The sequence below is a fragment of the Periplaneta americana genome, chromosome 11 (genome assembly GCF_040183065.1).
Source record: "Periplaneta americana isolate PAMFEO1 chromosome 11, P.americana_PAMFEO1_priV1, whole genome shotgun sequence".
In the NCBI taxonomy this organism is placed as follows: domain Eukaryota; kingdom Metazoa; phylum Arthropoda; class Insecta; order Blattodea; family Blattidae; genus Periplaneta; species Periplaneta americana.
This window is the reverse complement of record NC_091127.1, coordinates 37485159-37507890: the sequence shown is the minus strand read 5'-3', so window position 1 is coordinate 37507890 and position 22732 is coordinate 37485159. Positions and strand designations below refer to the sequence as shown.

The following is a 22732-nucleotide window of genomic DNA, read 5'->3' as shown; positions in this document are numbered from 1 at the left end:
GTGAACTTGTAAAGAGATGTATGGTGCCTGAACAAAATATAGTTAATTATATCTGTGTACTGGAACAACTCAAATTTGAATTCACAGAACACAGATTAGTGATTTTAGACGTATGGAAAGTGATATTAATCTTTTTGCTAATCCTTTTCGTAGTAAATTTAGTACAATCCGTGAGAGTGCAGTTCCAGGACGAGTTAATTGATTTACAAAGCGACGTAGAATTGAGAACTAAATGCAGAGAATATGACTTGACAAGCATAGAAGTATTAAAAAATTAACAAAACGAAATATCCCACGATGAGCTTATTCTCTACCACTATGTTAGCTACCTTCGCCTCGACTTATGTGTACGAAGAATTATTTTAGAGACTAAAAGTTGCTAAATCCAAACATAGTTCCCGATTAACAGATGAGCATTTTTTGAGCCAGCTGCACATTGAATAAATTCGTTAGAAATAGATTTCCGATTACTTGCAGAAAACAATGCACATGTTGAACAGACCGCAATATATGGTGAAATATGAAAATAACATTATCTATGATATAATAATAATAATAATAATAATAATAATAATAATAATAATAATAATAATAATAATATCATAACTATATTAAATATAATACACAATGTAATAACTGAATATTACAGTGTATATTCTTTCCTTTTTCAAATTCAGTTTATTATCCATATCTGTAAGAGTATGAGAGCGATGCCACGGGCGGTGCTGCAATGTAGTTGCGGAGTCCAGTGCGTACACTGTGTGTGTTATGCAGTGCAGCATCATCCATGTAATCGGAGCTTTTACAATTTTGAGCATACCTGGCCTAGACGGTCAACCATAAAAGAAGTATTTTTAAAGAAATGTTTTCTCCAGGATATATGAGTGCTCATCAGGTCCATATCATTTGTGGATTGATAGAAGTCAGAGTGTGGTTTGATAATATTAATACCTTACATGGAAAGATTCCATAGTTCAGACCTTCGTACTTCTAATATTTTCTTCTCCTATTACTGAATAATTTTTTACTGTTGATTTAATATTCACTACAGTAGCGTCGCGTGACATTTTGACATAGGGATGCGATTTTTTAAATGATTAAAATACAGTTGTCTGCTTTCGTTATATGTGGTAGTTGCGTTCCTGGAAATAGCCGCTTATTGATGAACGTTCGAGTTGAATTTTAAAATTTTCTTTATAATTTCATTGTAGCATAAGTTATAAGGATATTTACCGAGCCGAAGACTGGCCGTGTTTGCATAAAATACGAAAGAAGAAAGTGCATAGAACGAGACAGACTACGCTGTTGATAATACAGTAAATCAAAATAAGCTTAATAGTTTTCTTTTAGATTCAACAATATTTCTTCAGGGAGCGAATTTGCAAAGGTGGTAAATTGTGTATGATCAAGTACACTCAAAAGTTTCAATTTGGAATTTTCAAAGAACTTTTGAATAATATCAATTCTGATAACGTGCAGGATTTCATTGAACAATCGCCTATACACAATTTTGTTATCCTCTCCAGGAATTGCATCCAGCCGTGATCTTTCAGACTGAGAATAATTAACAGCAAAATCATCCATGCTTTCCCAAAATTCCTGAAAGTAATTTTTCAGTCCTTGCTTGTACTCCTCGAAATTATGAATTTTTGTTTTACAAAAAGCAACATCTGTTGCTTTTTGAAACAGAATATCAGAGTGTGGGAATATTGCAGCGAATAATATTAGCAGAAAATAAAATCAAAATCCTTCATGAAGATGAAGGATGGGTGGAGCGGAGTAGGCTAAACTTAACAGCCCTCGTGCACAAACGACAGTTTCATGGTCCCATTCACAATCTTCATTATCCATTATTGATTCAAATAAACATTCCAACTTTGATGATTTAGAGAAAAAAACTAAAAAATCCAGCAAGATTAAGTGTTCGCGTAGGCTTCCGCGGCTGGTGAACATGGTGTGTGGATAAGCTTCAGGGTTTCTACCGCGTTGTCTTGGTGTTATTGGCTGACGTTTCGACCGCTGTGTTGTGGCCATCTTCAGAGCAGTTGTTGGATAAGGAAATAGTCTGCCAGCTCTTATATATATATATAGTAGTCTCGATGGGGGGGAGTACTTGCTGTGATAGGTCGTAGGTTCTCCTTCTGGCATCTGATTGGTCCTACGTTGTCCAATCCGGTTGAGGTCTATATGAAGGGGAGTATTCATATTAAATACTGGCCCTCATAAGGTAAGAAAGAGTGACCTTGATACCGCGCCCGATGTCCGGATGAAGGGGGGCGCCGCGTACATGTGGAGAACTGGCTTCTCGTTCCTAAGTATGATCTTGGAATAGACTTCTCCATGAGTTGCTGAGTTGTAACCCCTCGTCCTTGTTGATGTTGTTGGGATGTTGTTTGATGTGGAAGGCTTCTTTAACCAGTCTTCTGTATAAGTTTTCTTCTTTATCTATTATCTTGATATTGTCGAATTCGATGGCGTGGCCTGAATCTGCTGAGTGTAAGGCTATTACTGATTTTTCGTATGGTCGTTATTTGCAGAGTCGGATGTGTTCCTTCCTTCTATCATCCACCGTACGTCCAGTTTGTCCTATGTATTTTAGACCGCAGGAGCAAGGGATCATGTATATTCCGGCTGATTGGAGGTATGGAAGTTTATCTTTGACTTTGACTAATGAGTGGGAAATCTACTATATATATATATATATATATATATATATATATATATATATATATATATATATAAGAGCTGGCAGACTATTTCCTTATCCAACAACTGCTCTGAAGATGGCCACAACACAGCGGTCGAAACGTCAGCCAATAACACCAAGACAACGCAGTAGAAGCCCTGAAGCTTATCCACACTCCAGCAAGATTAGTTAACTTTACTTTACTTGTTTCATAAAATTGGCAGACTGAGTTAAGACGAGGTTTAATAAATTTGTACGCGTAGCGTACACAAGAATGGCTGACTTACAGTGCCTGCGAAATTTTGCATGTAAATCATTATGTTCTCCCGCCATCACATCCGCTCCAGCATAGGTTTGAGCAATAATTTTATCATTGCAATCAAAATCGTTAATGACTTCGAGAGCATGTTCAAGGAGAACATTTGCAGACTATCTACTGTATGCTGACGTCTGTTCCTTTTTTAAACTCCTTCAATGTCGCCATCTTCTGTTATATATCGCAGAATATTAGTAATAACAAAATATGTAATGCAACAAAGTTATAAAACAAACAGAAAAATTGAATATAAGCACACGCGCGTCGTCAAATGTGGAACTTATATCACATCCGTTGCTCACGGTATAAGTGACGTTCTTCCACTCAGCAGTTGCCTGTTTTCATATAGCTCTCAACTGATGTGACGGACATTGTTACATTTTGTCACGCAGGCGCAGTCTCCACTCTGGTATAAGCGACGTTCTTCCACTCAGCAGTTGAACGTTGCCTCGCTCTGACATACTGTTCTCCAACCAGGAGATCAACCGTGAAAGGAATGTGCTTACTATTATTTACTTACTTACTGGCTTTTAAGGAACCCAGAGGTTCATTGCCGCCCTCACATAAGCCCGCCATTGGTCCCTATCCTGAGCAAGATTAATCCAGTCTCTATCATCATACCTCACCTCCCTCAAATCCATTTTAATATTATCTTCCCATCTACGTCTCGGCCTCCCTAAAGGTCTTTTTCCCTCCGGCCTCCCAACTAACACTCTATATGCATTTCTGGATTCGCCCATACGTGCTACATGCCCTGCCCATCTCAAACGTCTGGATTTAATGTTCCTAATTATGTCAGGTGAAGAATACAATGCGTGCAGTTCTGTATTGTGTAACTTTCTCCATTCTCCTGTAACTTCATCCCTCTTAGCCCCAAATATTTTCCTAAGCACCTTATTCTCAAACACCCTTAACCTATGTTCCTCTCTCAAAGTGAGAGTCCAAGTTTCACAACCATAAAGAACAACCGGTAATATAACTGTTTTATAAATTCTAACTTTCAGATTTTTTTGACAGCAGATTGGGATGTTAACAGTTTCTCAGCAGAATAATAACAGGCATTTCCCATCTTTATTCTGTGTTTAATTTCTTCCCGAGTATCATTTATATTTGTTACTGTTGCTCCCAGATATTTGAATTTCTCCACCTCTTCAAAAGATAAATTTCCTTTTTTTATATTTCCATTTCGTACAATATTCTCGTCACGAGACATGATCATATACTTTGTCTTTTCGGGATTTACTTCCAAACCTATCTCTTTACTTGCTTCCAGTAAAATTTCCATGTTTTCCCTAATTGTTTGTGGATTTTCTCCTAACATATTCAAGTCATCTGCATAGACAAGCAGCTGATGTAACCCTTTCAATTCCAAATCCTCTCTGTTATCTTGGACTTTCCTAATGGCATACTCTAGAGCAAAGTTAAAAAGTAAAGGTGATAGTGCATCTCCTTGCTTCAGCCCACAGTGAATTGGAAACACATCTGACAGAAATTGATCTATACGAACTCTGCTGTACGTTTCACTGAGACACATTTTAATTAATCGAACTTGTTTCTTGGGAATACCAAATTCAATAAGAATATCATATAAAACTTCTCTCTTAACCGAGTCATATGCCTTTTTGAAATGTATGAATAACTGATGCACTGTACCCTTATAGGCCTACTCCCATTTTTTCTCCATTATCTGTCGAATACAAAATATCTGGTCAATAGTTGATCTATTACGCCTAAAACCACACTGATGATCCCCGATAATTTCATCTACATATGGAGTTAACCTTCTCAAAAGAATATTGGACAAAATTTTGTACGACGTCAACAAAAGTGATATTCCTCGAAAGTTACTACAGTTAGTCTTGTCCCCCTTCTTAAAGATAGGTACGATTATGGACTCCTTTCATTTATCTGGTACAATTTCCTTTTCCCAAATAGCAAGTACAAGCTTATAAATTTCGTTAGATAATGCGCTTCCACCCTCTTGTATTAATTCTGACGGAATTTGATCGATACCTGGAGACTTATAATTTTTCTTACTATCGCTTCATCTATTGGAACGAAGTAGATGAATAATATTACCGTTATAACGTCAGTTTAAAAACCATGCGCTCTCCTGCATATGTTATTTCCTGTATGAAGAGATTAAAAGACCAGGAGATTAACTGTGATCTAATTTTGTAACTAGGTTAGTATCAATATGTCTGTATCAATGTTATGGTTTGTGCTGTGAGAGTTAGCCAATAGAGATAAGAGTACCCACGTGTGTGACCTTATGACATCTTATGACATCAACATTCATTCACAGCATTACCCCGCTTCGTCTCATCCGGCAGAGACTTTCTCGTGGTTGGAGCACAGTACTCCTACTGATGCGACATACACAGTCGCATTTCTTGGGAGTAAGAACTCGCCGTTAATAAATTGGCACGGGCGCGCGCCTTTGTCACTTCGTGCAATATATTTCCATTGCTGTAGCAGCAATATTTAAAATTTGAAAGTAATCTTAAAATAATAATAATTATTAAGTGTAACAAGTATAACATGATACACACAAAATAAAGTACCGGTAAATAACGATAAATATATTTTTGTTCTGAATACGCCCCTGATTCACTAATACAGGGTTGAGCAGATAAAACCGGCCCTTGTTATGACGTAGATAGGTACTAATGATTTGAAACAAACTTCAAAAGGAATGAAAATAAAATGCATTTACCTTCATAATAAATGTTGGAAGTGCCCTCCATCTGCATCTAGACACTTCTCTGCACGTTTTAACAGGTTCATGAAAACACGTGTCAATTCCTCATGGGTGATAAATTCATTAATTCGCGCCGTAAGTTGAGGAGTCCGGACAGAAGGAGTTCTGTTCCTTGTTACATTTTTTATGGATCCAGTCGTACGCCATTTTCGCACCAAATCTTGAATGCTGCTTTTCGCTGGTACTGAGCGAAGCGGATATTTGTCTCTGAATAATTGTTGTGTTTCCTTAATAGAGCTGGTCTGTACGTACGCCTCCACAATGAATATTCGCTCTGGTATTGAATAAGTCATGCTTATTTAAAAACAACTCTTTACATATGTTTAGAACGTCTGACTTTAAAAACAACTCTTTACCTGTATTTAGAACGTTGACTTTTAAACAGCAACCAGAAGAGGTTATAAGCAACAATGGCGCAACAACAATGACACAAAACACGCGGAAGATACAGTATAGCCAACATAATTACATTTTCAAGAAAAAAGAAAGAAAAGAAAACAATACCCTACATAATTTATTTTCCAAATCATATGACATGAGATGGGGCCGGTTTTATCTGCCCAACTCTGTACATTATCAAGATAAAGATATGTTACTGAATTTTACGTAAGCCTGTCTTTCGACAAATTTCTCGCCTGCACCAGACCAAAAGTCTCTGATTTTTATGTAAGCGAGAAATGTGTTTCAACATACGAAATTCAATAAAGTGGTTTTCAATATCATGATATAGTAAATGCGAGGTTGCTCCAAAAAGTAAGGTAACAAGAGCTCTCATGGGCAAACTTTATTTCACAAGCAAATACACCGATACATAGCAGTATGACACTGGTACGCATTACTTTTCAACATAGTCACCATGCTTGTCCAAACACTAGCTCCAACGGACATCGATACCAGTATACAAGAAATCGGCGCCAAGTCCCTGAGGCCACGTCATGATGGTTTGCTGAACAACCATATCGGTGTTAATCGCTTGCCACCATGGTGCCTCTTCAATGGTCCCAAGAGATGGAAATCACTGGGTTCCAGGTTGGGGCTGTAGGGAGATAGTCCAGTACCTCCTACCGGAAGCGCCGTCTCGCACCGTGCACCTCAATAATTTAACGGTGAATTTCTGTTGTTAAAGTGTCCTTCAGACGCAAAACCCGGATCACACTACACGCTTCCACGTTTGACTACGTCTCCATGCGCGCAGTCATCTTACAACTGATATTGCGAGGATGTGACACAACATATTATGCGCTATCTAATGACTGCGTGATAAATAGGGCCGTGACATCGATATATTTATATTAGTCTGAGGTGAACATACGACTCCCCGGACAGAATGTAACTGACGTGTTTCAAGTACAGGTAGCGGAAGCGAATTTGACACACGCCTAAGCAAGCACGTTCCGTGTTTTGTATACGATTATTGCGTATTATAAAATCAAGACAATACAATCATTGTATATAAGGATTAATATCGGAAAGGTCTAAAATGCTGGTGAGGTTGAGAAATTATACTTAAATTGTCACAAATGTGGTAAAACGTAAGTCTGAAAAGATGTTTTTTTTTTTTTTTTTTTACATTTAGAGTTTTGCATTACAGTTTTAGAAAACCGAAAACATATATCACGTACAATTTTGCTTTCTCTATATTTAACTGTTACATTAATTTATTTATCAGCTCAATTTCGTACCTTACTTTTCTTGCATGTTGTTTGCCTGGTTTGGGTTTCTGTTGCAATAATCAACATTCATTTTCAAAGTTTAAAAATGAAAATGACCGCCGAGTGTCGGATAGTACAGGGACATAATTTTATTTTCACTTCAATTTTTATTGTACCTGAGTTTTTTAATGTACTTCACTCCCATCCCCTCACTAGTAAACTTCCAACTGTTCTAATCACAGAACCAAGCGTATACAGTCAAAGTCGCCTTAAGGTCGTAGTAAACACAAACAGTATTGAGTTAGTGAGTATAGTACGTTCCAGAAATATGTTCGCGTTTTCCAGTGACGAAGGAGCTTTCAATATTGAATCATATTTTCGCACAGGTACTGTCGTCCATTTGCCTACGTCGCATCCCGATTCCCCTCCGTCGCATCCCGATTTCCCTCACCCGCAATTGTTTAAAGTAACTTAAATAAAAGTAATTAACTGTCACGTGATTTCCCCCCTTTCTACGATCCTGCGACATAACCACTTGGACAGACAGTAGATAGCATGTCTGAGTAATATTATCTGTGCGGGTCGGACGGTGAAGATTGAATTTACAGTACGTAAGGTACTCTTTTATATAATAGGTATAGAATTATTTCAACATGAGTCACTAGTATGAAGGACGAAACTGGTAATTGTAATTAGATGCAATAGTCTGTAGTGCGATAATATGCACAAAAGAACTGAAGCCTGTATCTAAATGAACGGCCACCATTTTAAAAAATGTGTTTAAATATCCATATTATCATCATTTTTCAATTTAACTTCATTCTCTACACTGTACAATGAATACGTCCGAATTGATAGCTCAGTTCGTGAGTAAAAACACTTATTGTTAATACTGTACTGTATTTTGATTAAACAAAAACCTAATGAAAATTATCAAACTCAGAATTACTATATCTCCTAGTTTACGTAAATGGATGAACTTCTTTTCTTCCCTCCTATACTTAGTAAAGTGATTTGTTTGTATTTTACGCCAGAATCATAGAACTTCAATCGTGGAAGGGGGTAGCAAACGGTGTTTCCGACTATGAACCTTTAATCCAAAGGTATAGCCAGGTTAATATTAAAAATGTTAGTAAACATGAAATGATGTCCCTGTATAACCTTGTATGCGGAAAAACTGCGTTCAACATTGGCTGAAACCAAGGGCGCATATGTAAAATATTTCATATTATCACTTTTATTTCTACATCACACAGTAATACAAAAAAACTGTGGTTTCAATTCATTATGCAAAATTGCAAAAGTTTTATCAGATGACAAGTGCGATTGTTATAAACTTGATGTAGAAATGAAATTGATGAGTGAAATATTTTACATATGCGTCCTTCATTTCAGCCGATGTTCAACGGACTTTTTCCGCGTACAAGATTATACTATCCGACATTCGTCGGTCATTTTCATTTGAAACTTTGAAAATGAATGTTGTTGTTCATTGCAGCAGCAGCCGAAACTAAGCGAACGATATGCAAGAAAAGTAAGGTACAGAATAGATGTGATAAATAAATTAATGTAACTGTTAAATATAGAGAAAGCAAAATTGTACGCCATATACGTTTTCGGCATTCTAAAACTGTAACGCAAAACTCTAAATATAAAGAAAGCACTTTGTGACAATTTAAGTATGATTTCCAACAATTATTCTCAACCTCACCAGCATTTTAGACCTTTCCAATATTAATCCTTATTATACAATAATTGTATTGTCTTGATTTTATAATACGCAATAATCGTATACAAAACACGGAACGTGCTTGCTTAGGCGTGTGTCAAATTCGCTTCCGCTGCCTGTACTTGAAACGCCGACTACATTCTGACCGGCGTCTTATGTTCACCTCAGACTATCAGCGTATTCCGAATCTCACCGGTCCGGTGGCATCAATGACGTCACGTTGCAGCGAAATAAGGAACAAAACTGCTGGAAGGATCGATGCTGTCATGGCGACTGTACAAGTTGTTGTCTGTGCTACGCTAGCAAAATTTTGCGAAATTTTCGTACTCCCATCTCGTTCAAAGAAAAGATAGCATAAACAATTTATTTCTTGAACCAGTAGTAATAACTGGTCCGTTGACATGTTCGCTCATAAGCCATTAACATATTGTTTTTATGTTGTGTTCATTACAAACAATACAGCAGAACTAAAGCAGAACACACCGCCATGACACAACAGTGCACGATGTTATTCGTCTGCTAATTCCCGCCCTATACAAGAACCAATCAGATTCACTGATGGCGGCTGATGGAGACTGCCATCACCTCTGCAAGTTGATGGCACTTGTGCGACACCGGTGGAGCATCAATGACGTCATCGGTGGAATTCGGAACACCGTGATGCCATCGGATTGCTCACCGGTGAGATTCGGAATACGCTCTAATACAAATATATAGTCCGACCATCGGATCTGTGCCCCCGTAAGATATGCGAACTGAACCTTAATTCCTTTTCAGCCTCGGCAATTCATTTCTCCCCCTGTATTCCTATTTCTCTCTTTTCTATCCCTCTCTCTTTGTCTCCACCACTACTCACGATTTTGAGCCTTCTTGCGGGACAGTTTATTTGCACTTAGTCCAGTGTTGTCAACTCAACATGAATACTGTAGCACGGAGTGGCGAAAGAAATATTATTAAGCAAGTAATAGCATTTTGCATAAGTCAATCAGCGTCATTAGACCTACTTAAATTAAATTATGGATAAGTAATAATTAACCTTACAGTATTATAAGCAATATTCAAGAGACATGATACTGTTTGACGGAAGTTTGGCAATATCCCTATTCGGCAAGGTTCGTGACCTGCTGTTGGACGTAGTGGGAGAGAAACGGGTGGAATGGGGTGAGTAGAGGCGTTAACTTTTCCAAGAACGACAACAGCGCTGAAGGGGCATAGATTCGATGGTACGACAACACCGATGTCACGGCCCTTGTATAAAGCTGTTATCTGCTGCTGCTGCACTGACGGAAAATTCGAACAAGAGTGGGACTATTTCACCCATGAAAGATCTTCTTACCTTACTTTTTGAATCATCCTCGTACAAATTTCCCCCATCTATTACTTTATAAAGTTTGTCAATTGAATTCTTCTTCACTATGATATTGCTCATTGTTTCAGTGTTCAAAGAAACCAGAAGCATTTGAATCATAACGAAACTCTGGATTGGGACCTAGAGACTGGCTACAGAGACATCAACGCCAAGACCACGTTTCCAAGACGAGCTCTGACGTCAGGAGCTAGGTCAGGGCTCTCTATGTTCCTCCTCATCATGGACATTGAACAGGACCCCATATGTTCCTTCCCTATCGATGGCGTTAAGGTACGAACAACAACAATTCTTGTACGTAATAGTAATATACGTTACAAGAGCGGTATGTTGACGTTTTCATGGTCGAGGAAAAGATTGAAAAAGCGAAACGTAGTTGAGCTTGTTTAATTTCCGAGAACATGAAAACAAACATACTGCTCGTGTATCGTACATTATTTTGTCCGAAGATCGTTTATTACATACCTGAAAGACGAATTTCTAATTAGTTGCAACGAAATCTCCATGTTGGTTTCTGTTTAATGACGGCAACTTCGGAAAATCAAAATATCTTTCTTCAACATTGTTGCTATAAAATGTTTTCTGTGTTTACTATATTCCAGCAGGCCGTGATATACGTCTGTCTTTTTTTTCCCCCCAGTCTATAAATGCGAACTTAAAACAAACGGTAAGGTTATGTAATGATTTATTTTTCATTTTAATATTTTAACAATATTATTTATATAACATATTGCAGTAATAACATCGGCATCTGGAATCTTGTTGATTTTTTCACGGCTTCCTTAATGTTACTTGTATCAGGAATGCAATAAGTTTCGTGAAGTAGTAGACTTTACTTAATTTTTGCAAATATTTAAAAACAATAATTAACATTGCAATTTAGGTGAAATTGCAGTGGTAAGTTTCCAAATTATAATTATTACTATGTTAAACGTCTCTAAAAATAATATGTTAAAAGCCTAAAGCAGTAAAATGAATGTCGCGCTTAAGCGGTAAGAAGAGGGAAATTGTTATGTGTGTTACGTTACCGCGTATTGGTTCTGTGCGGAAAACAAGCAAATACGCACGGTCTCGCACAAAAATCGTTTATATACATAAATGAAGTTAATTATACAATGTGAAACAAAATTCAGTTGACTCATAAATGGGGAAACATTACTCTAATTGGAAATACAGTATGTTTACTACCGCAAATGTTCAAAATGTGCTCCATTTACTTGAAGACAGTTTCTCACTCGTTCCTGACATTCTTCTTCTGTCACTTAGATTACGGACGTCTTGGAGAGAACACGTCATTATGTTACTTTGTACAATATTATTTCAGTTTTACAATTAGTAACGTTTCCCATTTGTCAGCTGACTTCTGTGTCACACAGTATATCTTATCTACCAATTCTATGCATATTTACATAACCAATTGTTTATAACTTTTATTTCTAATTGCTTGAAATAATATCCCATAAATTTTCATGAATCTATTGTCAAAAAATTTTGCAATACAACAAAATGGTAATAATTATATAGTAATGGTGCTTGTGATGATTATGGCAGTAAAAAAATGCTGATTTTAACATTAATCAGATGATGATTGTGGCTAATATGGTGGTTCTGACCTTCATGGTGATGGTGATTGTGATCTCCTCGGTGATGGTGATATGATCTTGGTGATGGTGATTGTGATCTTGGTGATGGTGATTGTGATCTTCTTGGTGATGGTGATTGTGACCTTCATGGTGATGTGATTGTGATCTTGGTGATGGTGATTGTGACCGTCATAGTAATGGTGATTGTGACCTTCCTGGAGATGGTGATTGTAACCTTCATCGGGATAGTAATTGTGACCTTCTTGGTGATGATGTTTGTAGCCTTCATGGTGATAGTGATTGTGACCTTCATGGTAATGGAGATGGTGATTATGGCCGTGATGGTGGTTGTGACCGTCATGGCGGCTATGATGGTGATTGTGACCTTCATGGTTATGGTGATTGTGATCTTGGTGATGTTGATTATGATCTTCATGGTGATGGTGATTGTGACCGTCATGGTGATGATAATGGCGATTGTGATCGTCATGGTGGTGGTGGTGCTGGTAATTGTGACAGTCGTGGTGATGGCGGTGATGATTGTAACCGTCAGGTAGTTGCGATGATGATTGTACCCGTCATGGTGGTGGTGATGGTGATTATGACAGTCATAGTGTGATGGTGGTTGTGATAGTCTGGGTGGTAATGAGGATGGTCGTAACAATCATGGTGGTGATGGTGATTGTGATCGTCATAGTGGTGGTGATGGTGATTGTGACCGTCAAGGTCATGGTGATTGTGACCGTCATGGTGACTGTCATTGTGACCGTCATGGTGATGGTGGTTGTCACCGTTATGGTGATGCATCTGTGACCATGATGGTGATGTTTATTGTAGAGGTCATGGTTGTTGTGAATATCATGGTGATGTTGCTTGTGATAATCATGGCGTTTGTAATTGTAATTATCACGGTGATGGTGGTGCAAGTCCATACATATATGTTTTACATGCAGTGCACATAATAGGCCTACTGTCCGTTAGTCAGGAGAAGACGAGCGGAAAGAATGTGACCTTCTTGACTATCGCTCAGATAAGCATCCCAGTAGCCAGGTTATTACTCGTGCAGGAAACATGAGTAACAATGCGTATGGAAATTAAAGCTAAGTTGAACAGAAGGAGACCTACTGTTCTCCAACCAGGAGATCAACCGTGAAAGGAATGTGCTTACTATTGCGTCATCTATTGGAGCGAAGTAGATAGATAATATTACCGTTATAACGTCAGTTTAAAAACCATGCGCTCTCCTGCGTATGTTATTTCCTATATGGAGGACTCTCACTCTGAGAGAGGAACATAGGTTCAGGGTGTTTGAGAATAAGGTGCTAAGGAAAATATTTGGGGCTAAGTGGGATGAAGTTCCAGGAGAATGGAGAAAGTTCCACAACACAGAACTGCACGCATTGTATTCTTCACCTGACATAATTAGGAACATTAAATCCAGACGTTTGAGATGGGCAGGGCATGTAGCACGTATGGGCGAATCCAGAAATGCATATAGAGTGTTAGTTGGGAGACCGGAGGGAAAAAGACCTTTAGGGAGGCCGAGACGTAGATGGGAGGATAATATTAAAATGGATTTGAGGGAGGTGGGATATGATGATAGAGACTGGATTAATCTTGCACAGGATAGGGACCGCTGGCGGGCTTATGTGAGGGCGGCAATGAACCTTCGGGTTCCTTAAAAGCCATTTGTAAGTAAGTAAGGGGTTAAAAGACCAGGAGATTAACAGTGATCTAATTTTGTAACTAGGGTAGTATCAATATGTGTGTATCAATGTTATTGTTTGTGCTGTGAGAGCTAGCCAATACAGATACGAGTACCCACGTGTGTGACCTTATGACATCTTATGACATCAACACTCATTCACAGCATTACCCCGCTTCGTCTCATTCCCCAAAGACTTTCTCGTGTTTGGAGTACAGTAATGTTTCCGCTTACTGCAGTACAAATATTGCACGTGTTATCGTACGTTATCTGTTCACATCCCTTCCTCCTCAGTCCGCTCTTGTCTTCTCCTGAGTCACCGACAGTATGTATGCATGCGTTTCAGGTCTTGCTGCATAACCCTACTGACTATCCAATCGTAGTCGAGCAGCATTTTCGAGTCCCCCTCGACAGAGACGTGGTGGTAGGCATCAAACCGAGGGTGATGACCACAAGCGAGAGTCTGAGAAGCTACGAACCAGAAAGACGGCGGTGCTACTTCTCATCAGAGCGCCAGCTTCGTCATTTCAGCATCTACACTCAGCAGAACTGCGAAATGGAGTGCTTGACCAACTATACGGTGTCGGAATGCGGCTGTGCTGCCTACTACATGCCCCGTGAGTTCCTTCTTGTCAATTGAATCGTAGAAATGGATTGCGTAACCTGCAGGCGCTATATTTCCATGAAACCTATGCCTAGCTGGAAAGGTCGTTCTCTGCTATCTAATGCGGCGTTGGCAAAGTCAGTCGCTACCGTGAAAAATGCGGTAAACGAGTCCCTGCCAAAAATGGTGTATAGGTAAACTGAGTCCCTGTCAAAAAAAGGTTTATAGGTAGTTTCAGTTCCCGTTAAATTTCGTCACGACAAATCTTACCTCCCACTTTTTCAGGTTGGAACTGACAACGAACTAGTACTACTGGTACTGTCATCCTCTGAGGAGTTTAGTGCTGAGAGGAATGCTGTTCCGACTAGTCTAGCGCGGTACTGGAGTGGGAGGGAACAGTGACAGCGGCAGTCTGGAAGGAAGTACAATCATACTGAAAACATTCGCCCAATTTACGAGAGCAGTATGCCTATTAGTTTTCTAACGTATTTTTGGCGAGATAGAGATACTACCATTCGTACTTACGTGTTCAGTGAAGGAAAGTATTGTAGAAAATGTTATTTATTTACTTATTTATTTATTTGTTTCTTTGTTTCTTTGTTTGTTTATTTATTTTTTGTTTGTTTGTTTCTTTGTTTGTTTGTTTATTTATTTATTTATTTACTTATTTATTTATTTCTTTATTTGTTTCTTTATTTCTTTCTTTATTTGTTTATTTATTTATTTATTTATTCATTTATTTATTCATTTATTGATTGATTAATTGATTGATTTATTTATTTATTTGTTTCTTTCTTTCTTTGTTTATTTATTTATTTATTTATTTATTTACTTATTTATTTATTTCTTTATTTGTTTCTTTATTTCTTTCTTTATTTGTTTGTTTGTTTATTTATTTATTTATTCATTTATTGATTTATTTATTTATTTATTTATTTATTTATTTATTTATTTATTTATTTATTTATTTATTTATTCTGGTGAAGTTCAGGCCATCGCACCACCAGAAATACAAATACAATAAAATAAATAAAAAGAGAAAATTATAATAAAACTGCAATAATATAAATGAAAAGAAGAATCATACTATAAAATTTAGTGATTAGTAGAATTGAATTAAATTTGTAATCAATTTAAATATACTGTACTGCTGAACTCATTTTAGAAGTAAAACTACTTTATTTCTATTTTAAGATATCACCAACAAATGATTTTCGCATGACATTATAGGAATCTGTTTTTCACGATACCAATCATACATATTCTAAAATTCCAAGAGAATAAAACCAAAAATTTTTTGACAGCATGTTTCCTTAAAAATGACTTGTAACGGAGAAATATTTAATATGAGTAATTCATATAATATTAACATAGCTAACATCAGGGAGATGTTTGAGCAAAAATTGCAACTATATATTTAATATATTAATAACAAAACCATATAGGCCTAGGTAAACAATATGTATATGAAATATTCACACACTGCTACAAACTGAAGACTGCATATTTTTGGACGATTAATACTTCCCACTCCGCTCGGCTCGGCTTTTCTGTAGCAACAAAAGAATCTACCTGCAACCCCCCCGCACCGATAGCAAGAATATCTCAGGTCCAGCGCTAAACTCGTCGGAGGAAGACAGTAGTTGGTTGGTGTGGATGAAAGTTTTGTCAGTTTTTTTTTTTTTTTTTTTAACGCGATATGGTAAAACATTTCGTCACTTCAAGATTGTCTAGGAAACTGCCAAGCTCTTACATTATTTAAGGTACAGGAAGGAATTTAAAAGAAACTGATATAACCAAATGAAATCTTGTGATATCTTGATTCACTGTATCATTTATCCCCTTACAAATCCTTCCTTCTCTTCAATTGCTTTTTCCTTTTCACTCTTGCCTCTCAATGAAACGTAAGTGTTTCACTGGATATCCTTCAATGGATCGATAAAAGTCTATATCAGACGTCTCCAAAAGCGTACTCGCGAGTAAGCCCCTGAACGGAACCTAAGCCAGTACGTATTGGGCGCGCTCCGCCTCACCCATCTCCACCTTTACTGTACTCAATGTTTATGCGCAAACGAAGAGCAGTGGCGGACTGCCATTATCATTGTGTTGGTCGGCGTATTCCACCGTTTCACAATGTCTTCTAATCGTGGACTTAGTACATTCAAGGATGAATAGGAAGAGACTTTTTTGTGTTAGTGGGGAGAATGTGAAATGCTTAATTTGTTCGAAAATGTTTAAGGGTGTGTTAAAATTCAACTTGCGACGACAATACTCAACTCTTCACAAAGAATATCATACAATAACTGTTAGTTATACATAGTAATCAGCATATTACAATACGTTTACACTCAGTTCCGCATGACAAACATATAGTTTTTCGTTTAATTTTAGGTGAAATGCGTAGGCGTACAAATATTTTGATAAATATAAAATAAGAAAATACAAACACAAATCACACATGTGTCCTCAATCTTAAACAATAAAAGCTTCTTGCTAGCTATGTTCTAACTTGGAATTTTGGAAAATCAATTAAGCCCTTTACAGAAGCATTATTTGTAAAATCGTGCATACAGAATGTTACTAAAATACTGTGTCCAGAACAAAGTCAAAGTTTAAGAAAATTAAATTGTTTCCAATTACAGTTCAGAGAAGAAATTTCAAGATTGTAAACGTAATTGAATCTGAACTCGAAATCACAATTAACCAGTTTGTAGCTTACTCACTTGCATTGGACGAAAACACAGAAAGAAATGACAAAGCCCACCTATCCATTTTCATCCGAGGAGTTAATGAACATTTTACTGTGTCTGAATGTCTTCTAGATGTAATTACAAAATACAACTGGAGAAGATATTTTCCAGGCACTGAAAGGCACCATTGAACAGAAGAGGTTGAATTTGCAATAGCAACAGAAGGGGCTCCAGCTTCATATACGTCAAAATAATATACAAACGTATGATATTTCTTATTATTTTGATGTTGTTATTTGTAAACATAAGCAGACCGTTGCCGCGATCCCCCACTGACCGCTCCCATCTGTTGAGGTACGAGTCTCTCTCCCCCTTCTCTAGCCTTACAGCATACTGTGTTCAGCGGGCAGCATCGAGAGCACGAATGACGATACGCTTTTTGGAGACCGCTGGTCTATATATTCGGATGGTTACTATAAAATAATGCATTCTAGCGAGAATGGAATAACTTGCAGCTGTCTGTGGTTCTGTTAGTTGTGGCTGCGAAGCAGGCCCAAAGAGATGGTAGAAATGACATCTTATGCGATGTACAGCTTCTACCAAAAGTTTAAGGACACCCCTTCAAAAGTGATGTTGCACTCCTGAAACCCTCTGATCTTCATACAGGCAACGAATGCGTGTGAAAAATGAAGTTTTTACTTTGAACTCAATCTCTCCATCTTTCAAACTGTGGATTATATAAGAATTTTTCTGTTATGAAAACTGATTGAAAAAATTACACTTTTTTTGTAGGAGAAAAAATTAATTACTCCAGATTGAGTGTACTTATATCGATGAATTTTGGGAGTTAGATATTATCTCAAGTCATTCTTCCACATTACAATAAATCTGTCACTTCATGTCCATACTCGCTGAATTTCGACCCATTTTCAAGGAATAAATCTAATCTTTCCACACTTGTAACAAACTCCACAACTATTTACTAAAAATGTTATGATGTAAATGGCAGTAGCGATCCCTGATCAATATGCCGCGAATTTCAAACTCTGGAGAATTTTAGAAACTGGCAATTTTTCCTAAATAAAAGAAAGAAAAAATCTGTGTTACAATGTGTGTTGTCTACACTTTCAGTATTCTTTATTTTTATTGCGTGACTTGAATTGTTTTGTTGTTACGTTCTATTTATTCAGTTTAAGGCATTTTCAGTATAAAGGAAATCATTTCTCTGTCCTCGAAATTTCACACTTGACTGTACTATTGTACTAATTGCGTTCTTCAAAGAGTACGTACTAATTATTAGATAAGCATTATGAATCAAGCCTAGGGAGTTCAGCAGTTTAAAGACAGGTTAATAATACACAAAATATGTATTGCTGGTTGTGTTTGTAAAGAAACGTCCTCCACCTAGTCCCGAAGGACTACCCATTCGACTTCATACTAGTGATCGGTTGTCTGATAGTTGATAGCTAGCATTGCAAGAGTACAGGCGAGTACAAGTCTACTGTGCACAATTACTATGCCGAAAGTTTCACTGAAAAACAAGATAAATTAAAGTAACTTGTGGAACTATACGGAAGTAAGTACTTTTGTACAGATAATATTAATATGAAATGTAACGTGTGCCACACTGTAATAAGGGGCGAGAGTTCCAAATACATAGAACAGCATATCAAAACTCAAAGACATGAAGCTCATTTACAATTATTCATACGTAACGAGAAGGAAGCAAGCGCGCCTTGTTTCAAATTCTGATAGACACAATGATATTTTCCAGGATTTATGTGAAATTATGGTGAGCGCCAACATTCCTTTTAACAAATTGGAAAACCCCCACTTTAAGAATTTTATAGAGAATTGTACAGGTAGAATTGCCCTATCTGAAACAACTCTACGTAAAGGATGTTTAATGTCATGTTACGAAAATGTTCTGCATAGCATTCGAGAAGAAATATCTTATAACAACATTTGGGTTTCTGTAGATGAAACCAGTGATAGTAAATGTTGTTGTTGGCATACTCAATCCACATAACACGGGGAAAAGGTTATTCCTGTACTATTTTGCAGTTCACTTTGTCAAACGTAACGTAATCCTTTTGTTTTACGCTGAAGTTTGGGCGAGGAGTTATTTTTGCCGTAGTCTGTACTAAAACACCCGTGTACGTATTGAATACTCACTGTGTGTAACGAGCGTCAGGGTTCAATAATCCTCCTTTCATACTTAACTTGTAAGCATTGTTTACCTGATGAAGTCCCGGGCTTTGATTATGATTATAGGCCTAGAGTAGTTAGCTTATAGAGCAGGCCTGGGCGTTAATACCTCAATTGAGATACTGAAAACTATCCCTTAACTCCCCACTTCACATCACCCGGCAGAGACAGTTATGTATCGGACTGGTACGAGTAGACCTGAAGGTAAGCATTGCTTAGTGACAGATTGTGTCAGGCAGGCATCGTAGCTTTCAGCTCTCGCTGTCGCTTAAAATCCACTACTGATTCACAGTGCTTTACTATAAGTTCGTTTCTAAAGCGGTGAAGCGGAAAGGAATGGGCAGGGGTATCTCCTTTCCTTTTCCCTTCTCCTTTATGCCCAGGGCTATTATAGATGATCAGTTACGTTCGGTATTTCGTTATACAGGGACATCATTTTATTTTTACTAACATTTTTAATATTAACCTGGCTATACCTTTAGAGAACCGGAAACACCGTTTGCTACCCCCTTCCACGACTGGAGTTCGATGATACTGGCGTAATATACAAACAAATCACTTTACCAGATATAGGAGGGAAGAAAAGTAGTTCATCCATTTACGTAAACTAGGAAATATCGCGATTTTGAGTTTGATAATTTTCATTAGGTTTTTGTTTAATCAAAATGCAGTACTGTATTAACAGTAAGTGTTTTTACTTACGAACTGAGTTATCCATGCGAACGTATTCATTATGCAGTGCATATTATACTGTCTACAGCACATTAGCGTACAATATAGAGAATGAAGTTCAATTGAAAAATAATCATAATATGGATATTTAAACACATTTTTGAAAATGGTGGCCGTTCATTTCGATACTGGCTTCAGTTCTTTTGTGCATATTATCTCACTATAGACTATTGCATCTAATTCCAATTGTGAGTTTCGTCCTTCGTACTAGTAACTCATGTTGAAATAATTCTGTACCTACTCTATAAAAGAGTACCTTACGTACTGTAAATTCAATCTTCACTTCTGCCAGACCCGCACAGATAAAATTACTCAGACATGCTATCTACTGTCCGTCCAAGTGGTTATGCCGCAGGATCGTAGAAAGGGGGGAAATCAAGTGACAGTTAATTACTTAACGAGGCCCTTTTATGTAAGTTATTTTAAACAGTTGTATAATATTACGTAAACGTCCAATTCCTAACAGAAATTAATGTTTTCAGAAAAGAGCTAAGACAGCCCAGCTTTTACAGAGGGGCGTGCAGAAGCAGGTGGGGGAAATCGGGATGCGACATAGGCAAACGGACGACAGTACCTGTGCGAAAATATGATTCAATATTGAAAGCTCTTTCGTCACTGGAAAACGCGAACATATTTCTGGAACGTACTGTACTCACTAACTTAGTGCTGTTTCCTACATGCGGCCTTGATTCTGTGTGGAGGACAGTTGGAACTTCATTAGTAGAAAGAGTGGGAGTGAAGTACATTCAAAAACTCAGGTACAATAAAAATTGAAGTAAAAATAAAATGATGTCCCTGTACATAAGTTTAATCGTCTATTCAATAAGTAGATCTATGCAAGCGGTGAAGTGAGGCTAGTATGCATGAGTTCGTATGTTTGATTAGGGTTGACATATATCCGGACGCCGCCCTGAGTGCTGGGTTCTTATAATATTCTTCAGGCAAAAAATAATGTAAACCAGGAGGCCCGAGGGTGGAAATATCTATTCTAAACAATCACACCAAACAAAAAAATAAACGAAATTTAAGTGGATTTACAAATTAAAATGCAATAGCTGCCCAGATTTCTACATAAGACAAACTGGAAGATCATTCTAAAGTTGACTGAACACATTGAAGCAATAACTAAATCATACAATACATCAAATTATTCAGAAAACATCACTAATAGCAACCATAAAGAATAATATAGAATCAGTTATGGAGCTAAAATACATATCACACACAATTAATAGTACATTATGCAACGAGCCTATAATGATAGTAATTAAGATGCAAGTATGTTTGTTTATGAAACGAGCGCAAGCGAGTTTCATAATTTTCATACGAGCGTCTTAATTACCATTATAGGCAAGTTTCATATTTTTTATGCTCGACCATATTTCTAACTTGAAATTATTCAGAAGTATTTATTTTATTTGTATCTGACAGAAGATCGGAAGTGACCTTGTTCATAGCTCGTGAATTGTGAGATGTGCGCAGACGCGAAAGTATTGATTTTTTCCGAGGAACAATAATGTCATTGACCTTGATGTAATGCAGAGAATGTATAACCTGGAAATTGATTTAGAATTGAAAAACGAGATGACAAATTGAACTTATTTGAATATTATTTACAATTAACGCTAATTATTATAGTAACAGAACATAACCTTCTGCGACAGTATTGGATATCCAGCCTCCGTGACGTTTCCCTCGTCTTTCGATTGCATATCCGAGAATAATCGAAAACCTGAACTTTAATGAATAGGTGTACTTTAATGACATGCATTAAAGGACTGCTACCAGGTGTATAATTACTACATTTCGGCATGGTCGCGCATAAACATATTATTAGAAAAATACAAAACCTACAAGCATACAATTACGTATTCACAACATATACTCGTACTCAATACTCAATTACAAGTCAGTACATATACAATTTATTCGATATAATAGTGCTACCATTCAAACGACTCCTCACCACCACCAAAACAGCATATACCCACCACATAAGGCAGGCAACACCGAAACTAGAAGAAAGACGGGCTCAAGCAGCAGTAGTTCACAAGACGCTGACGAAGGCATATCAACAGTGACGAAATGATGCATTACTTATTAAATTACTTACTTACTTACAAATGGCTTTTAAGGAACCCGAAGGTTCATTGCCGCCCTCACATAAGCCCGCCATCGGTTCCTATCCTGTGCAAGATTAATCCAATCTCTATCATCACACCCCACCTCCCTCAAATCCATTTTAATATTATCCTCTCATCTACGTCTCGGCCTCCCTAAAGGTCTTTTTCCCTCCGGTCTCCCAACTAACACTCTATATGCATTTCTGGATTCGCCCATACGTGCTACATGCCCTGCCCATCTCAAACGTCTGGATTTTAAGTTCCTAATTATGTTACGTGAAGAATACAATGCGTGCAGTTCTGTGTTGTGTAACTTTCTCCATTCTCCTGTAGCTTCATCCCGCTTAGCCCCAAATATTTTCCTAAGAACCTTATTCTCAAACACCTTTAACCTATGTTCCTCTCTCAGAGTGAGAGTCCAAGTTTCACAACCATACAGAAGAACAGGTAATATAACTGTTTTATAAATTCTAACTTTCAGATTTTTGGACAGCAGACTGGATGATAAGAGCTTCTCAACCGAATAATAACACGCATTTCCCATATTTATTCTGCGTTTAATTTCCTCCCGAGTATC

At 37.4% G+C, this 22732-nt stretch overlaps 1 protein-coding gene across 2 annotated transcripts in view; it reads left to right on the top strand.

Annotated features, from left to right (window-relative positions):
* Positions 1 to 22732, top strand: part of LOC138708947 (pickpocket protein 28-like) — a 62333-nt gene that overhangs the window by 19308 nt on the left and 20293 nt on the right. For both annotated transcript variants that reach the window (XM_069839334.1, XM_069839333.1), the window contains 2 exons: positions 10582 to 10783; positions 14145 to 14415. In XM_069839334.1, the coding sequence (XP_069695435.1) occupies positions 10582 to 10783; positions 14145 to 14415 (473 nt within the window). The remainder of the gene's footprint in view (positions 1 to 10581; positions 10784 to 14144; positions 14416 to 22732) is intronic.